The following is a 17,873-nucleotide window of genomic DNA, read 5'->3' on the forward strand; positions in this document are numbered from 1 at the left end:
CTGGACTATGGTGATTTGTTGTATATGAATGCACCTGCCCATTGCCTGAACAAGTTAGATGCCACCTATCACAGCGCACTGAGATTTGTCACAAATTGTAAAGCACTTACACAGCGCTGTACCCTGTATGCCAAGGCAGGTTTGCCATCACTTACTGTAAAGAGGCTCAGTCATTGGTACACGTTTATTTATAAAGCTTTGTTGGGTAAACTCCCGTATTATATCTGCTCTCTGATAACACAGAGAGTTGCAAGCAGCTATTGTCTGAGATCGCATGATGTAGTATTGTTAGATGTGCCAAGAGCAAGGACTGTCGCAGCTCCACTTGCTTGGAACAATCTTCAGCAAGAATTGAAACTAAGCAATCTCATTCCTCTGCATGTTTTTAAAGTTAGGCTAAATGAAATGCTCGTTGATACTATGGCCACTTGTAAATGTCTATAACTATGTAAATGTATCCTGTAAATATAATGTATGATGTCCTTTATTGTTTTATGTTTCATGTGGAACCTATGCTGCAGGTCTCCCTTGAAAAAGAGATCTATGATCTCAATGGGACCAATAAAGGTTAAATAAAGGTTTGAAATTAAATTAAATTAAATGATACATCAGTAGATGAAAGCAATATTGAACATGAAAAGCATTCTGACCAGGGATGTCAACTTTCAATACCTTCACATTGTTATACTTGGAGTTACTGACACATTTCATTCAGATTTCAGTCAAAAGGAAGTAGGGAATCTGCATATTTGAAGGGCTTAAAACTGAATTGTTCACAAAGGTTGCATGAGAAATTGATTTAAGGACTAATTCATTATCAATAAAGTTGTTGTTTTTTTATTATTTTTGTGTCAAACGACCAATCGTCAAGGCTCTTAAGGTCACCACGTATGCCACCAGGTCTTTTATTTATTGAGGGTTGCAGGATGGGCAAAACTAAATGTACACCGTACTAAGGATATAACAATAACATAATAATGATCACAACTCCCAGTAAAAGACAATCATGGAGAGCAAAATAAAGGTCCTTCTGGACAATTTTTGGCACAAACTTCATCAATTATTACTGAGCAAAGAACTAGCTTATGTGTAGTCTTTCAAAGGGAAGCCATATCTAAAAACAGCCACCTGGTAAAACAAACAGATGGCCGGTCACATCACTTGAACCACATCAGTGCGACAGCTGGGTCAACAAACAGTGGAAGTGGCTCAGTAAAGCAACCTTTCAGGATAACATACCTGCATAATGCCATGATAAAAGACAAACCATGACACAAAGACAGCAATTACCTCTCTTGATAAGCTACTCACTGTCAAATCTCTCTACAGGGCAAAATCCATCTTTTTGATCAACCCTTCGCCCCTAAACAGCAATACCTAACATATATTCATATTAATCATCAGTCAAACAGGTTTCCACACACATTCTCTGAGAGGTGCCCTACTCACCGTACGATAGACATCCTCACTGCTCTCCTCGTACTTCTGCTGAATCCTCTCCTCCAGGAAGTAGATTCGGAGCTTGAGGCTGAAGTTCTCCTTCTTCAAGTCATTCAGGTGCTGTGACAAAGTACGGTAACCGTTAGACATGACGTCACAGAGCACCGATAAGGTGTGACATGTCCGTTATAGGTAAAAAATGAACGTCGTCTTCGACCTCTCCGTATCACGGGGGAACACGAAGTCCATATTAAAGGACATTGACTGTCAAGCCATGTCCATGTGTTAGAGTCCGGTAACCGTTAGACATGCTACCTCCTTCTCCAAAAGAGCATAATGTCAAAATAAACAAATTATTTACAAAATGGCATCCTAGCCTCTAACAGGCCATTGGGATACCCTTTACAAACACACACTAAAACTAACACATTCACTAGAGTCTAAAGGGGTGTTTGCAGTGCAGAGGGCGGCTCTGCAGCCGGCAGTCAGAGATGCAGCCATGACAGCTCCATGCTGGGCTCTGATCTACTGGGGACGGGCTGGGGCTTATTTTACAGGAGGAGACATCCCTGGAATCCCAGACTGCCAGGGGAGAGGGTGGAAGGGGAGACGAGGGGCCGAGGGAGGGTGTAGGGGTGAGGTAAAAGGCAGAGGGGATCACAGGCAGTTGTGATATGAAGAGAAATCTCATGCCTCTGCAAAACAGGAGCACCAGAAGGAACAAACAGGCACATGATGAGAAAGGCGGGGGCTGGATGTGGGTCCTCTTCTGTCTTTAGTATTTTATCTAACTCGTTTGATGTGGATTCAACTTTAATTTAAAAGCATACGTTATGCAAAATGGCCATTTAAAGCACCAGAGATTTGTTTAATTATTTCATAGATTGTATTTAAATTATTGTTGCCTTAATGTGTGCATCACTTCAATGTTGCACTTGGTAAAGTGGGGTGTATTGAATTAATCTAAACTACTGGGCAGCTTAACCTATGATAATATATAATAATGTATTAGCTGATTAAAATGGTGCATTTATAATCTAAATGTGCAAAGTAGCTAGTAACTAAATATGTCAAATAAATGTATTGGAGTATAAAGTACCACATTTGCCTAAAAAATGTAGTGAAGTAAAAAGTAGCATAATGTAAAAATACTCGAGTAAAGTTAAGTACACGTATTTCAATTATTTTACTTAAGAAGAGTCCTTGAATAAATGTACTTTCTCATATTATACCACTGGTTAACACTAATGTAAAAGGGGGTCAATAAACATACACATACTTATCAGCCGACTAAGCAGCTCTACGTTTGTCTCTTTTAGCTAGCTAATTGTAGCTAATTGTTTTGTAAGTAAGGTGAGGACATTAATTGCATGGTTGTGTCTCACTTGTCACAGAGAGGTTTTAGTTTTTAAGCTGTAGCGGGTATCATTTCTGAGGAAGAAACATAAAGCAAAAACAAGAATCAACAACATAAGTGGATAAGAGTAACCGCGCTACCTGCCCAGCACCAAAGGAAACACAGGTACAATTAGCCACTCGCTAAAGCTAGCCTCTTAAGAAAGTAAAATATTGTTAGATTAATGCAATGTCCAGATATATTGTTCAGACGTTGCCGGAGACCAAAACAGAGCTAAAAGCAGAGTTAATGTCTGACTTACAGTCGTTTGGTGTCACGAAACACGAGTCAAAATGAGTGCTAATGTTGTGCCTGCTGGATATGACACTAGCTGTTTGCTAACATGTTAGCTATAACAACTGAATGAGTGACAACAGCCTCATCACAGAACTGACAGCCTGTAGCCTACACTTACTGGCCAATACCTAAATAATGCACTAAATGAATAAATCCTTTAGACTCTCTTAGGGTGAATATTATTGAAGGGGATGTGATTGTGTCATCTGAAATCTATGTGAAAATATTTAAAGTAATTATGTTTTCCTTCTATTCATTCAAAAACTCCCCTGACAAAGGTTAGCAGCATGGTAAGGTAATGGGAGCACGACAGACAGGTGAGTGGAGAGAAGTTGGATGAAATAGGAGACCTGGGAGCTGGGAGCCACAGGGCTATTAATAGGGAGGTGTCCTGAATCTCACTGAGTGGTGAATCCTGTTAACTGTGATGGTTATTCTCGCGTCCAGGCGACTGACGTCCCACAGAGAGATGAGTTATCAAAAAGGAAGACACACTCCACTAAGTCTGGTTTATCCTATATAAAAGTTACAACAGATACAAAAGAGCATCATTAATAAAATAACACTGACACATGTTACTAACACATGCATTTAGTGGTGGACAAAGTATTCAGGTTCTTTACCTGGTTAAAGTAGTACTACAACAGTGACCAAATACACTGTTAGGCCTACAAGGAAATACCCTGCATACTAAATATTGTTTAAAACTCAAAAGTATTACCATTAAACTGCTTAAAGTACTTAAAGTACTTAAAGAACAAGGTGTACAAAGTTATATTTTTGAACAATGGCCCATTTTAGAACAATAATATGTTTTATGTTGCAGCTGCTAGTACTATACAAGACCCTATATACTATGGGGTGGCTTTTCATTTACACAGAAGGTTTAATAAAAGTATTAAAATGTTTGATACAATTATGTATCACTTATCTGAATCATCTACACAACCTAAACTATATACGTAGTTTAATACAAATATAAGTACACTATCTGTATTACTTCTGAAGTGTAATTGGATTAAAGTATAAAGTAGCATAAAATGGAAATAATCCAGTAAAGTTTAATTACCTCCAAATTGTTTTGTTTTGAATTTGAAGGACGGTACTTGAGTAGAGTTAGCCTACTCAGTTACTGTCCACTGTTGCGTGCAGTTACGTCACTGTTGTTGCTTGTTGCATTTAGTGAGTGTGTCTATTAAAGTGTCACATTACGTGCTGTTGCTAAATAATTCTGTGCAAAGATAGGTCAGGCGCCAGCGAAGTCTCCTCACAACATTAGGGATGACATCATGCACATAGTGTGTGTTTTTAAACTCCACACATGACACAACTCACACACACTCACTTTACATCGCTCCATCAAAGACAAATACATAGGAGTGAATGTGTGTAAATATGTGCGGTTAGTATGTGTTTATTTCAGTGACACATTTATGAATTGGCAGCCATGCAACTGACTTCGAGTCCTCTCGTGACTAGTTGGTGACATCTCCCGTTCTAACAGAGCTCAGGCACCTCCAGAATAACATTAAAGGACGAACACTGGTGGTAAGTTTTAAGGGACTATTATAGTGCTTGTTAAGCGTTATATTCTGATCTGGTATGCGTCTGAACATTGACAGATTGGGGGTGTGTATTTAAGAAAAAGCGTGTTGGACTTGGAATTGATTTAACACAGTCTGGGTATTTCAGAGGATAAGATAACGTAGTATTGGTTACAATACACAATATTACAAATAGACAGTGTAAACTCATGCAAAGTGGGTTACTTGCTGTTCTCAACACAAGGCAATATGAATTAAAGTACTTTAGTTCCTAGACAATGATCTCTGTTGTATATTTAAGGCGAGAACAGGTGAAAGGATGGAGGTATAAATCGGTGTGGGTACTTTGATACAAGATGTTTTGGAGTTAACGTAAAGCTAGATCCTGACGGCAATAAGCTTAGCGAAGCAGGCATCCAAGTCTTTATGCAAAGCTTAAATTATGTTTTTTTTTCATGTGCACATGTTTTTAAAAGAAAGATGAGCCCGAGAAAAAGTAAATAGATTTAAAAATATATTTTCATTCAAACACATAACAGCTACATAAAACTGTAATCCTGATCTCTTTTGTCTCAAGACAAGCAAAAAGTGTGTGTTTGATCTTACATCCTACCTTTATGAGGCTTTGGTTTACCAATCAGTCATTCTTTTTCTTTGGATTCATAGTCACGATCATTTAAAGACATTTACATTGTTGTGTCGCATCAGACAAAAGCATCCAACTTTTGCCTTGTTGAAGTACACTTTATCAGCATAAATTATGATTGTCATATTTAGGTTTAAATTGTGATCTGGACTGTTCTCCAAGCTCATTCCAACACCCTGCTGCCAAACATCAAGAGGGATGTTGAATGTAGTCTTTTTGAACAATGCAACTGGTACAATGCCCAAAAATAGTGCGGCTGAGTCTGAGTAGAAATCCTAAAGTAGGCCATGTAGCCAGAGGCACTCTTTCACAACCAGGAGGGATCAGGGTGTTTTCCATCTGATATCAGCTGTACAGTCATTTAATAAAATGTGTTCCCGAGAGAGTATGGATATGAGTAAGGATATACGTATTAGATGTCCTCAATATTCAGTAATCTTCTTCCATAGCAGGATTACTGCATAACAGCAGACCAAAATCACCTCATTACTTCTTGCAGGAAGATGTGAAGCCACTAGATGGCACTGTATGTTATTAGTGATGAGAGTAGTGTTCATTATGGCGGAGGACAAAGAAGTGTCACTTTTATTAAGCTCATTGACCATTTAAAATAAAAGGTCTCACCTGTTCAAACTCCCTGAGCGTGTGAAGCTGAAGAGGAGGAGAGTTGTCTGTTTCATTACGACACAAATCTAAGCAGAGGAAAAACATGTTTTGAAATCACCAAATATCTGAATTAGCAAACCATATTAGCAAATATAATTTAACATGATCCTTGACCGCTGTGTACCTGTCATGCGACCTGGGTTTTTGGATGAAGTCTGCTCTTCCACAGCACTGTCGAGAGAAACAAAAACATATTGTCAACACTTACATAATACATAAGAGAGAGAGGAGAAAATACCTATGAAATCAGAAACCCATATCCACATATCCACCACGACATTTATAGCTGTGTGAATATCTTACAAAATAAGCTTTGTAATTCTGAGAGAAAGAGCTCTTCTGGAAATTGAAAAAGCCACTCAAATATTTTCTCTAACAGCATAATCTTATTTACATGTCTGTGGGGAATTGGGGGTCATCAGGGAGTCCCAGCAAGGGGAGCAACTGCGGCTCAAAGTTGAACCAAGCCACTCAGAGCTTTAGTAGACGTACCTACCGGCTATCTACCAACCAAAACTCAAACCTGGATGTGCACATGACAGATGCAATCAGTGCAATCAGTGTTCTCTTAATCTGGTTTTAACTGAGTGATTTCCAATTAAATAAAACAAGATTAATGAACGGGCGTACATCTAATGTTCTACAAAGAGACATGCCAACCAGGAAGAGACTGGAAATAAAGAAAATAAATAAATAAACACAAAACAATGACAGATAGGCACAAAATGACTACAATAAACATGACATTACTAAAAAAGATACACACAGAAAAGGCTTAACAGCTATAAAATCTATATTGCTCTTAGAGGTTGTGGGGGCTCTTGCATGTCTTTGCCCAAGTGTCGTTTGTCTCATAATCTGTGTGCACTGACCACAGCACAACAGTAGCAGCATAAGCCCACTATTTTTGCCAACCATTACCCCTCATACAGGGCTGCATTCTGTTCATTAGCTGTCCCCTTTCCAATCTCTGTGTGTACATTCCTCCGACAGCTGCTCCATCAGAAAATGTATAGACAGTTGCTGCATGCCAGAGGATTAAACCTTTGCCAGGTGGATGAATAGTCTACATGCTGCATCATTGTGGTGGGCAGGGTATCAATATCACTATGTGTTCACTACTGTTGTGCAAATATCAATGTGATGGTCCATTTTTAGTAACAGTGAGAGCCCCTCTGTGTGGGAGGGATTTGGTGATGCAGTAACCTACATACAATACCACACACTGCATGGAGACTTTGAACTCCAATAACTCTGAATTAATGATAAGTAACTCTTATACTCCATTGATGCTTAACGTGGGTTGTGATGAGTCAAAACGATTTTTATTATTGAAAGTCATGCAGTCAGTCCTTATTCAGTCGTGCTCTCTCGAGTATTTGAAGGAATTTAATCTTAGTTTTTACTTCTTGGCTTGTTTCATTGAGTGTCTCCCCGGCCATGTATCCCAAATGCAGTGTTGGGCCCTTTAAATGTTTGCTACTGTATTGCAATGTAAGTTCATTTGTGCAAAGTAGGCCAAAATTAGCCTCCTGAATCATGTCATCCTATAGTAATCAGAAAATATATTATGAATGCATTGGGCTGACAATAGAGACATCCGGTGCAATATAGCAAATGAACGTCAGCAATTTTATCGACAGTGGCTTCAATACCTTTAACAACCGACCCATAAAGGATGCTACTGTATGTGATACAGACACGGCCCTTATCACACCGGAGGATGCACGACAGAACGCTGTTTCTATGTGCATATAGAAAATATGCACATAGAAACCGATATTACGTTTTTAATTCACCCAACAACAGTTTATAAGCCCGTTTTTTTAAGATACCCAGTGAGAGCTATAGTGTTCCTCTGCGGTGTTCCCCCGCACACAAGCATCCTGCGCCTCACCTCTCAGACTCTCCCCAGATTTGCTCCGGTGGCGATGAGATCCAATCCATATAGGCTGTTTCCTTCAGTCAACGGGCATTCATGCCGGTTAACCGCTGCTTTAAATCACCAGTCCATTGTTCATTTTGACAGAAAATACAACCACACAGTCAGGAACATGTCATAGTGTACGCGCTCGAAGCACCGCGCTCAGGTTAGGAGGGGGTGTGTGCGGATGCGCGCCCTGAGAATAAATGCTGGATGTGAGAGCCCCGTCCCACAGAGCAGAGCCCCTGCTGTTCAACCTGAACACCAGCGCGAGCTGAGGGGAACAATGAGCTGCCTATAGTAAAACTGCATTCTGAGTAAAAATAATGTTCAAATCAATTCCTGATTTGACTGAAAATTGTTGATTTTCCAAGAATATGGTTCCCATTACCATATAGGCAAAAATGTTGATTAATACTCCAGTTTACTCTGAGACAGAAGATCAAACCGTTTTCATGTAATCCTTTTATTTATACATCACATATACTGAGGTAGCTGGGCCAATCAAACTTGGACTGAAATATCGAAATTACATCTCTCTCTGATATTGACTACAATTATTGCTACAATGCATCAATTCATTATCAAGCAAATGACTTGTGCATGAACTCTAAGCAGCGGTGATGCAATACATATTTCGATTTACTTTGACTTATTAATAGTTATATCACACTATAGGACACTCAATTATTAGTTATGCATGTTTAAAGTACAAATAAACTGCACAATTCTGAATCAGATAAATATATATAATTTTTAAGATGCAAACAGGGTTGCAGTCTGTTTTAATCCCATGACATGATCTCTCCTCTAGTTTCTCATTTTAACTGAATTATTGCAAAATACTTGGAAAATGGTTGCTGCACTAACTTTTGCTTTATGCATACTTGGCAACAATTCTCAGTTGAAACAATGTGGTATTCAGGGCAGAGAGTATAAAGGCTTTACAGCACACATTGTTCAGATGTTGCTTAATTATTAGTATTTTATTTCATTATTCTTTATCCAGCAACTTTCCCATGTTAAAAACACAGATTTAGAGTTAAGTTTTGGGAGTCCGACTCAACGGTTATTTATATGAAGTTGTAGAGGCTTTTGATTGAAAGCTATCTACATTGACTCGAGGGTCCTGCTCTGAAAGAGAAGGGGATTAAGGGGGACAAAGTTAATACGATTATATCGTTGTTTGGTTTAGCAGTCAGTAACAGTAAAAGGGTGTGTAGGGAAGAGCTTTGTTAATCTTGTTAGAGGAAACAAAGCCTGTGTGTAGTTTCCTCTCAAAATGAAACAGATTTGAATGATTAGAGTGAGTTCTTATCTGAGCCTGTGGCACCATGAGCCTGAAGGATGAAGAATTATAACTTCAAGCTAGTAAAGGACCAAATATATCAGGCTGAGTTTAGTTCAAGTACTTCTTTACCAGAAGCCTGGTGCATTCTTATTTCTAACAACATACACTCACATCAGTCCTAAAAGGTTTCTCAGCTCCTTGACACTATCATGTGTGGTGACGTGAAGCTTATTGTGACTTGTTTTTGTTAACTATGGCGCCCTCTTCTGGAGTGGGGGTGTTCAATTCAACTACAGGGCTGCAGTCCAATAGTCCATTTAGCTTAGGAACCTTCCTAACGGAGTGAAATGACCCGGAAGTACGTCACTGGCAGCCATGATAAGTGCCGTTCCAATTCTCCAAATGAAAGGAAAGGAGGTTTCAAACTTCCTTTATAACCTCCTTTAGCTTAGGAACCACTGGACCTCCCTAACCGAAAGGAGAGGAGAAAATGCTGCCCCACAATGCATTGCAGCCGCAGCATTTTCCGTCACACAACAGTCGGCCGTTCACGGACACAAACGATAATGGGAGAAATTATATCATGAAAGTTACGGTGCTTATTACGCATTTTAAAACGTATGTGGTAAGTTGCCAAAGTGCTTTGTTTTGAACGTTCATCAGTATTATAATCAAAAAGAGAAATATGAACGTTAGTTTTTACTGAAATTATCAAATAAAGTCAACATTTCACTGAGCTGTGTGGGGTTGTTCAACTTTTAAAAGATGTTTGAATGGTGATATACACAGTGATAGATGTTAAGGACTAACGTTTATAATAAATACATTTGTATTTATTTTAAGATCTTTTAATAGTTCATGCAATCATACTGGGATCATTTGTATTAATGTGGACCGGAGGGAGAGGGTGACGAGCATAAGTTTCACTTTCCTTTTTTATTTCAATTCCAACGTTGGTCATGAAGAATATGTTTCTCTGTTGTCCACGTTCATAAAGCAAAGCAACAGCATCAGAGCACGGTGCAGAGTCTCTAGATGAGTTGACAGTAGTCCCTCGTTCTTATTATACATTCATGTTGTAGTCCGCTGTATAGAAAACTGTGGTTTCCATAGTTTCCCCACAGCAGCAGACGCACGTTTATGACGTCCGCTGGCGCATCATAAACACGTCGGATAGTGAAAGTGCATTCGGATTCTCTAAAGTACCGCAGTCTCTTCTCCTAAGTCCTTTTGAATTCTCCTATCCACTATCCCATAACCCCGTGACGTTTCACTCAGAGGTCAAGGAATAGGAGATAGGGTTAGAATTTAGGAGCTGATTTTTGGATTATCGGAACGCAACCCATGTGTTTTAGTGCTGCAAAGGTCAAACAAACAAAAGCCTCTGTAAGCACAAACCACTGCTGAAGGCTGCTGCATGATCATCAATGGAGGACACACTGATATTTTTAGGTACATTAAGATATGTGTAATACATTTGTGAGTGAGTGAGGGAATATGTGTTTTTATTTGGGCAAAGGTACTCCTTAAGGTTAGGGTTTAACAATTGGTTAAGATCACCATAAGATCTTTGGTTAAAATGGTTGTCTTTAAGTTGTGAATCCAGTCCTTGGATCTGTGCATAGAGCTTGAATTAATATTCATATAAATTATACATTCAAAAATGTTTTCCACCTGTTTTTATTAAAATAAGGCTACTGTTCTATTGTATTTAACATCTACTCTTGATACATTTCCTGTTGGATTAATATCAATGCACTACAGGAGAGACAAACATTTCTTGCTCATTATTTACAGATCACAGATTGTCATTTACAGAATAAGTAACAACGTGTTGAGATTTGCAGCGATGACTATGGTATTAATTAGCTTTATTTGTTTATTTTTAAGCCAGCAAGTTTACAATTCTCTTGTAGTCAGCCAAATTAGCTGCAATGACTTCATCAAACACTAGATGTCCTCATAAACCTGCTTTGCACTCACGCATTTCGCAGTCAACATCTCCAACTATACACAGTAATACTTCAATTAAACAACACATCAGTCCTCTTAAAATAATCACTCCAGATACAGGAGGATCTTGTGTTTCTTAAAGGTCCCCTATTATACTGTGTTTCATCAATATATTATAGGTCTCAGATATATACAAAACATGTTTCTGAAGTGTTTGGCTCCAAATACCGAACAGATCATGCATTGTAGCATCCCATCAACCCCTCTGTTTCAGCCCTGTTTCAAAAGTGCTGATTCTCTGTCTGTTACTTTAGATGAAAATAAGGAGCCCCTCCCCACGCCCCTCTGAGAGATATTTGGTTAAAAAGAACACAATGGTGCTCTAGGAGGAGATCCAGGTGATAAGGTGGGCGGGTGTTACCTTGGTTGGTTATTGGCTAATGGTTACACAAGCCAAACTTTATGACATCATAAAGTGGCCAAAATCTGATCAGCTCATTTTCAGACAGGTTTTTATATAAATGGATCAGGACAAAAAGAGAGAGAATCTTTTTTCCTGAAACTTTCAGAATCTCTTTACACAGAGGGGACACATGTTTATGTATAAAAGACATGAACAAGTGGATTTTGCACAATAGGTGACCTTTAACACCTTCTCTCAAAGACTACCCGGGGTACCGACTTGACCCCCAGAGGTTCTGAGATTAACCTGGGGACGGGGGCTATTGTGGGGTCTTTGTCCATCATCATCTCCTCAGCCTGGGCCATCGCCTCCAGCTCGGGGCAAGTTTCTGGATACCAGTCTACAATGAATTTATCCTTGGCCTCACAATAGTTCACCACCGCTTCCTCAGGCTGCTCCCCAAACACCCAGTCTGGAGAACAGGAGGGAGGAAAGAGAGTGGATGAAAGAGAAATGCTGTTAGTGATGATATGCACATAGTAGGGGAGACATGGGTGGATAATCTGAAGAATGGGCCTCAAAATGTTAATAATAATCTGCTAATAATAAAACATTTGAAAGTCACCAACATGTTTCGTCAGGCAAACATTTCAGTTTTATAGTAGCTCATCAAATGCAACATACTAGTCTTTGGACTTAACATACAATACATCTGTTAAAAATGTAAAAAGATTAACACATATTCTATTAAAGTTAATATTTTTTCAAATCTTGAATTAAACGTTCAAATTGTTTATATTCTTACTTTAACTATAGCATTTTAAATTGGCTACCCAACCCTGTGATAGGACCATAGTATGGTTTGCACACATGCATAATGACTTTAATCATTTATCACATATATATTATAGAAAACATTTGTCTACATTCAAACAAATCTATAGCTGTTATCTTAACTGTTCATTTGCTGCTTGTGAAATATTGAACAGAAATGATGATAGAGACATGAGGCAGAGGGTGAAAACTGTGCCACTTACTGTAACCCCATCCCCTTACCTCTGACTTAAAAAGGACCTACAGCACAGAAACAAACCTGCAAAGTCATGGATGAGGTCTATGATGAGGTGGCCGATGATGGCATAAAGAACACCCAGCACCACGAAGACGGCCATGATCAGGTAGAGGACATATGGAGGCAGGTTGACAGCGTCCCGAGAGGGGGGAATGTAGCTCTCAAACAACACCGTCCCATCGTCTTCTCTGTAAGGAAAGTTTGAGCTGTCCTCCGTCCACTCCATCGCTGAGAGTCTTCAAAGTCAGCCTGGGAATCCTCTTAATGTCTCAGAGTCATTACTGTAAGGAAAGGAGCCGACACATCTTTTCAACTCACAAAGTGATCAAGAGGAAGTACCTCATTGCTCCACAATATTTAACACAATGACAATGTATTAACCTTTCAAACGTGTAGCTTTCAGATCAACTTCCACTTACAGCAAGGAAGCAGCAGGCAACGACCTTCCATGTGTCTTTACATTCTTGTGAACACCAAGCCAATTTAAAATCATAAAAAGTACCACTACATCTCTCATCCTGACAAGTTTTTAATTTTGTTTCCCTGTGCAAATGTTCTGTCTGCCTGTGGAGATACACAGATGGGAATAGATTAGCTGCAGCAGCTTGAGGCAGTGAAGGTCAGAGGAACGCCTCCACCAGCACAGTCTATTAATTAGGTGAGGGATATTTACCTGATGAATAGAACAACATCTATGTATATATACGCATGTTTGTATGTATGTATGTATTCATTTATGTATGTATCTATCTATGTATCTATGTACGTACCTTTCTATTTTCTTCCTCTTACAGCTTTATCTGACAGTATTTAATATAACTAATGTAACAGTGACCCTTGTCATTATGGATAAGGTCACTGCCCCTGACGTACCCAGGTATTACAAGAAGGTAAGATGGATTAAAGGACACAGACAAGACACTCTCGTATGATTCAGTTGTTTACTAAAGAGAAGCTTAGTCCAACACCAGAACAGACAACACTGATACACTTTTTTCTTCCTGACACATTACAGCAACACGTCTGACGTTATGGAAAACTTCAGGTTATGATTTTGACTGGACGGTGAAGAAATAAACAGATTGTAATTCTCATACAATTTTATAAAACTTTCTTTATATTTTCATTCAGCTTTTCTTATATACTGTATAGATACATATATAAATATATAGTCTTTGGATTTACACTTAAGTTATTGTAATATAGTGTATTTCTTTAGCTCACATAAACATATTGAAAGTTTGTAGAAAATGTATGAGACATTATGGAATATGTAAGTTATCAAAGTAAGCATTTGTTTCGTATTAAGATAAGTACAAACTTTACGTTATTTTAAGCCACATGTGTTTTTTATAAAACTAAATTACCTTAGCATTAAGCATCACTACAGCAAGAGACAACTCTGATCAATGCATTGAAATCAGATCAATATGCTAAAACAAAAAAAGTGATCTGAACTCAGGGGGCGGTGGCATAGGAGGTCATGGGGCAGGTGAAGGTCACACTATGAGCAGATATTCTTTTTTCTCCGGGGTATGGAGGATGGACAGATGGACGGTGGTAGTCCACATCTTCCGGATAGAAACCCGGCAGCAGGCCCTCTTTTTCCATCTCCATCCTGTCTTTCCCCATCAGCTTACTGCAAGCGCTCAGTCGGTGCTCTTCTGCTGTTTCCGCTCTCCCTTCCTCTGAATTATCCTCCACTATTTTGGGACCAAGGAACCAGTCTGTAGAGAAACAGAGAAGAAATCAGACAGTAAAACAAGAGGATTTGTCTTTGACTCCTAGTGTAACTTTCAAAGGGGCACTGCCCCAATTTTACATATAAAGTGCGGTTTTACTCATCAGTGATCCTTAAGAAGAAAATATAGATGTTCTTCTAATGGGAGCTCTCTCAAGTAAAAAAAGACTACACATTTTTAAAAGAAGTGGGCATTTATCAGGCAGAGGCGGTCAAGTTAAAGATGCTTTTGAGTTGCATTGTTCTTAATTTAGGACTAAAAGTCTGGATATCTTGGCCCTCTCCACTTTGTAAAGTACCACTTAAAGTTGTTACTTTAGGAGCAGTTATTCACTTTAGTCAATCACATTAATGGTATAACATGGAAACAGCTGGGAAGGTTGATTTCAGAACACAAACATCAGGGTAAATGTTACTGAAAGTCATTTGTTCACATTGTCAGGGAAAGATAACACACTGATGTAGTCTTGGCCCAACATCTCGGGGGGGGGAAAGTGACACCAGGGTGAAAAGAGTGATTTGAAAGGAAGAGGACAACACCAGCCAGGCTGTTACCTGCGAGGTCATGCATCAGGTCATTAATTAGATGTCCTACTATGGCGTAAGTGGCCACTATGACCAACACCACCGCGGCTACAATATAGACTACATTGCGCGGCAGAGTTATAGCATCTCTCGCCGGCGGTATGTAGTCCAAGAAATAGGCCTCCTCCTCTTTCCTGCTGGTCACCTGCAGGATCTTCCGGTGCTCAAACACCCACTGTGAGAGGTTCAGGAGCAGGGCTCCTCCTGTGGCGTTCAGGGACACAACTGGTTGTTGGTTCATGGTTTAGGTTGCTGTGGTAGAGTTTAAAAGTGGATACTGTCTTTCAAAAGATAGCCTGTTCAAGCAACGTGGTGAAGCTTTTTGGATGTTTCTTTGGGTGACGTATTTATTTTCTTCTTCACGGCACTCTGAAAGCTTAAGGGGGATAAAGGCGCATCGGGGACGAGGAGGGAAAGTGAGAAGAAGATTTAAACATTTTATTTTCTGAAGTTGGTAAGTATGGCCTGATGGATGAGGGATGGAAATGTCAATATGGTCCAAAAAAGAGAAGATGGTCTCTTATGTGAGTGATGCAAAACTACGCCAACAGTGCTATTCTTTCGTCTAGACCTAAATCTCAGAATCCCTCCTTCTAGTATTTTGAGGGGCCGTCGGTCACACCATCGGTGGGGAGCAAGGAGTGTGAGACGGACGAGAGGTGAATATAGGACAGACAGAGCTAATAGGATTGAATCTGTCACAGAGTAATATCAGCTTTCCATCTGTAGGGATTAGAGATATGAGTGAGGAGAGGTGGACAGTAATACGACAAAGAGGCTTATGGTCCTCCATGAACATGCTGCATATATATATTTATATACATTCTATATTAGAGTAAACCCTCTTTCTCTCACTTTATGGATATCCTGAGCTTTCAATCCATCCATCCACTTCTTATATTCTATAAATGTCTTTTCACATAATTTACTGATACATTTTCATGGCTCATTTCTTACTTGATAACACAGCAGATGGTGATATTTCAAAGTGCGTCCAATAAATATCCCCACGGGTAGTAAAACTACATCATCAAATGCAACTTATGAAAGACTCATATGAAAATATGTTAAGGAAAGAACATATCTCCCTGTCTCGCTTAAATTATGAGAAGCTATAAGAGAAGACAAAGAGCAATTGTTGATGAAATGAGGAAGTTGTATGACTCCTTACCTTGTGATAAAGAGTTGAAAAAGCTGCTCAGTTATTTTCTTTGACTTGCAAATGAAAGGATTTCTGGATTGGTGAGTGTTGTACACAGGCGTCTCTGGAAATAACCACAAAACACATGTCAGAAATGTATGTCACACAGAGAAACAGGCCAAACAAAGCTTCTGTCATATCACAGCAGAACCCACCATCAAGGATAAAGTGGGCAGGTAATTGATCTAAAAATATTTATTTTCTCGTCTCAGTTGTTCTCGATCGAGCATCAGGATGTAGATTGCTTCGTAGATTTATTCTTTTGGTGGCTCGGGAACGCTACAAAACCTGGACATGAGAAATTTCCATTCTATTATGGTGATGGCAATATTCGCCAATAGGGTGAACCAAGAGACTGGGTGCAGACCAAAGTAGACGTTTTCTGTCATGTTATGCAGAAGATATAAAAGCAAGATTTAAAAGAAGGTTAAACTTGAACGAAAATCCAGTTTCTAGTAGAGGAGGAACCAGGTGACAAAGAGGATTGGTGTAGTGAAAAAGCAATGTGAGGTCTCTGCATGTTCTTCAGGATGAGGATCTCAGGAAAGCCAGGCTGTCTGTGTCAGTATTAAGATGTTCTTTCGTAATCCATGACAGGATTTGCTGGATGCAAGCCACACTATTATCTGAGTCAGCAGACAGCAAAACAAAAGACGTAGGTCATTAAGCATCACTTGCAAAGCCTGTTGAAACTGTGTGGTGCAGTTTCAACAGATTATTCACACTGTAAGCCACAAATACGACTTAAGGACAACTCAAAGACAATAAAAAGGTGCAATTCAATGTATTTACCTGTGCTAAGTTATTCAATAAATCCAGGCATTACCTGTAAGAAGGACTCCTTTCTCAATTGGTTGCAGGATCCCTTCAGTTTAGTTAGTTTGCAAGTAGGTGAAACAGAAAGATCATAAGCAGACTTGACAGAAAGCACTACTTGCTGCCCTTACTCACTAGTCCTAAAACAAAAAACAAAACAGTTTCAGTCAGTCCATTTCGACCCTCAGGCCGGAGTGACGATCTTCTTGGGTTTGTCTTCTGGTTCCGTCTGCCACTTCATGTAGGAGTCGCCCAGAATGAAGACCCAGAAGACGACAGTTAGAGAAGTGTTCACGACTATAATACCTAAAATTAGAGGATGCATCATAGCAGCAAACTGGGTGGACTCTAAAATGATCTGTCACCTCAAACTAACTGTGTGTCTGCTGTGCATGCGAAGGTTTGTATGATTTAATCGCATCTCATGTCCGCTCTAAGGCTGGACTCTCCACCCCTCTCCACTCTCGCTTCCCACTGGTCACTATGTGGCAGCAGCAACTTAATCCTCTTCAGCTGCTTTGATACAGAAGATAGCTGCATCAGATTTAGGTTTACAAATGTTTATCCCTGAGATGTTGAGGCCTAATTCACACAATCTGAAGAAAAGTAGAGTGGTAAGTGACAGTATTTTTAGAAACTGCCCAGTGACTGAGAAAAAACATAATCTTTGTTCTGAACTTTATGTTCTCTCTCAGATATAATCCAGAAACTAATCAAGACTGTAGACATCGCATGGAGGAGTTCTTAATCTTACACCAAACCGGACAGATGGCCTTAATCGAACCCCAGGGGCCACAGGATCCCAGACAACACTTCAAGATTTCCAGCATTAACCCAGTTTTCTTTTCAAAGTAATCCCCTGTAGTACGATTTCATGGGTGACATTAGAAAGGAATAG

The 17,873-nt window shown here is 39.4% G+C and overlaps 1 protein-coding gene and 1 long non-coding RNA gene across 2 annotated transcripts in view; both read right to left on the minus strand.

The window, feature by feature from the left end:
• wu:fj49a02 (myomegalin) overlaps positions 1–8,172 on the minus strand; it is a 44,486-nt gene extending 36,314 nt beyond the window's left edge. The window contains 4 exon segments of the mRNA XM_034196126.1: positions 1,450–1,560; positions 5,948–6,015; positions 6,114–6,160; positions 7,887–8,172. Of these exon segments, the coding sequence (XP_034052017.1) occupies positions 1,450–1,560; positions 5,948–6,015; positions 6,114–6,160; positions 7,887–7,936 (276 nt within the window). The 5' untranslated portion in view covers positions 7,937–8,172.
• Positions 8,173–13,559: 5,387 nt separating this feature from the next.
• Positions 13,560–17,301, minus strand: LOC117532610. Its single transcript, XR_004566896.1, has 3 exons — positions 16,986–17,301; positions 16,130–16,223; positions 13,560–14,359 (listed from the first exon to the last, which is right to left on the minus strand). It is a non-coding gene; the product is annotated as an uncharacterized LOC117532610 (long non-coding RNA).
• Between the last annotated feature and the right edge of the window lie 572 nt (positions 17,302–17,873).

The sequence above is a fragment of the Gymnodraco acuticeps genome, unplaced genomic scaffold (genome assembly GCF_902827175.1).
Source record: "Gymnodraco acuticeps unplaced genomic scaffold, fGymAcu1.1, whole genome shotgun sequence".
NCBI lineage: Eukaryota > Metazoa > Chordata > Actinopteri > Perciformes > Bathydraconidae > Gymnodraco > Gymnodraco acuticeps.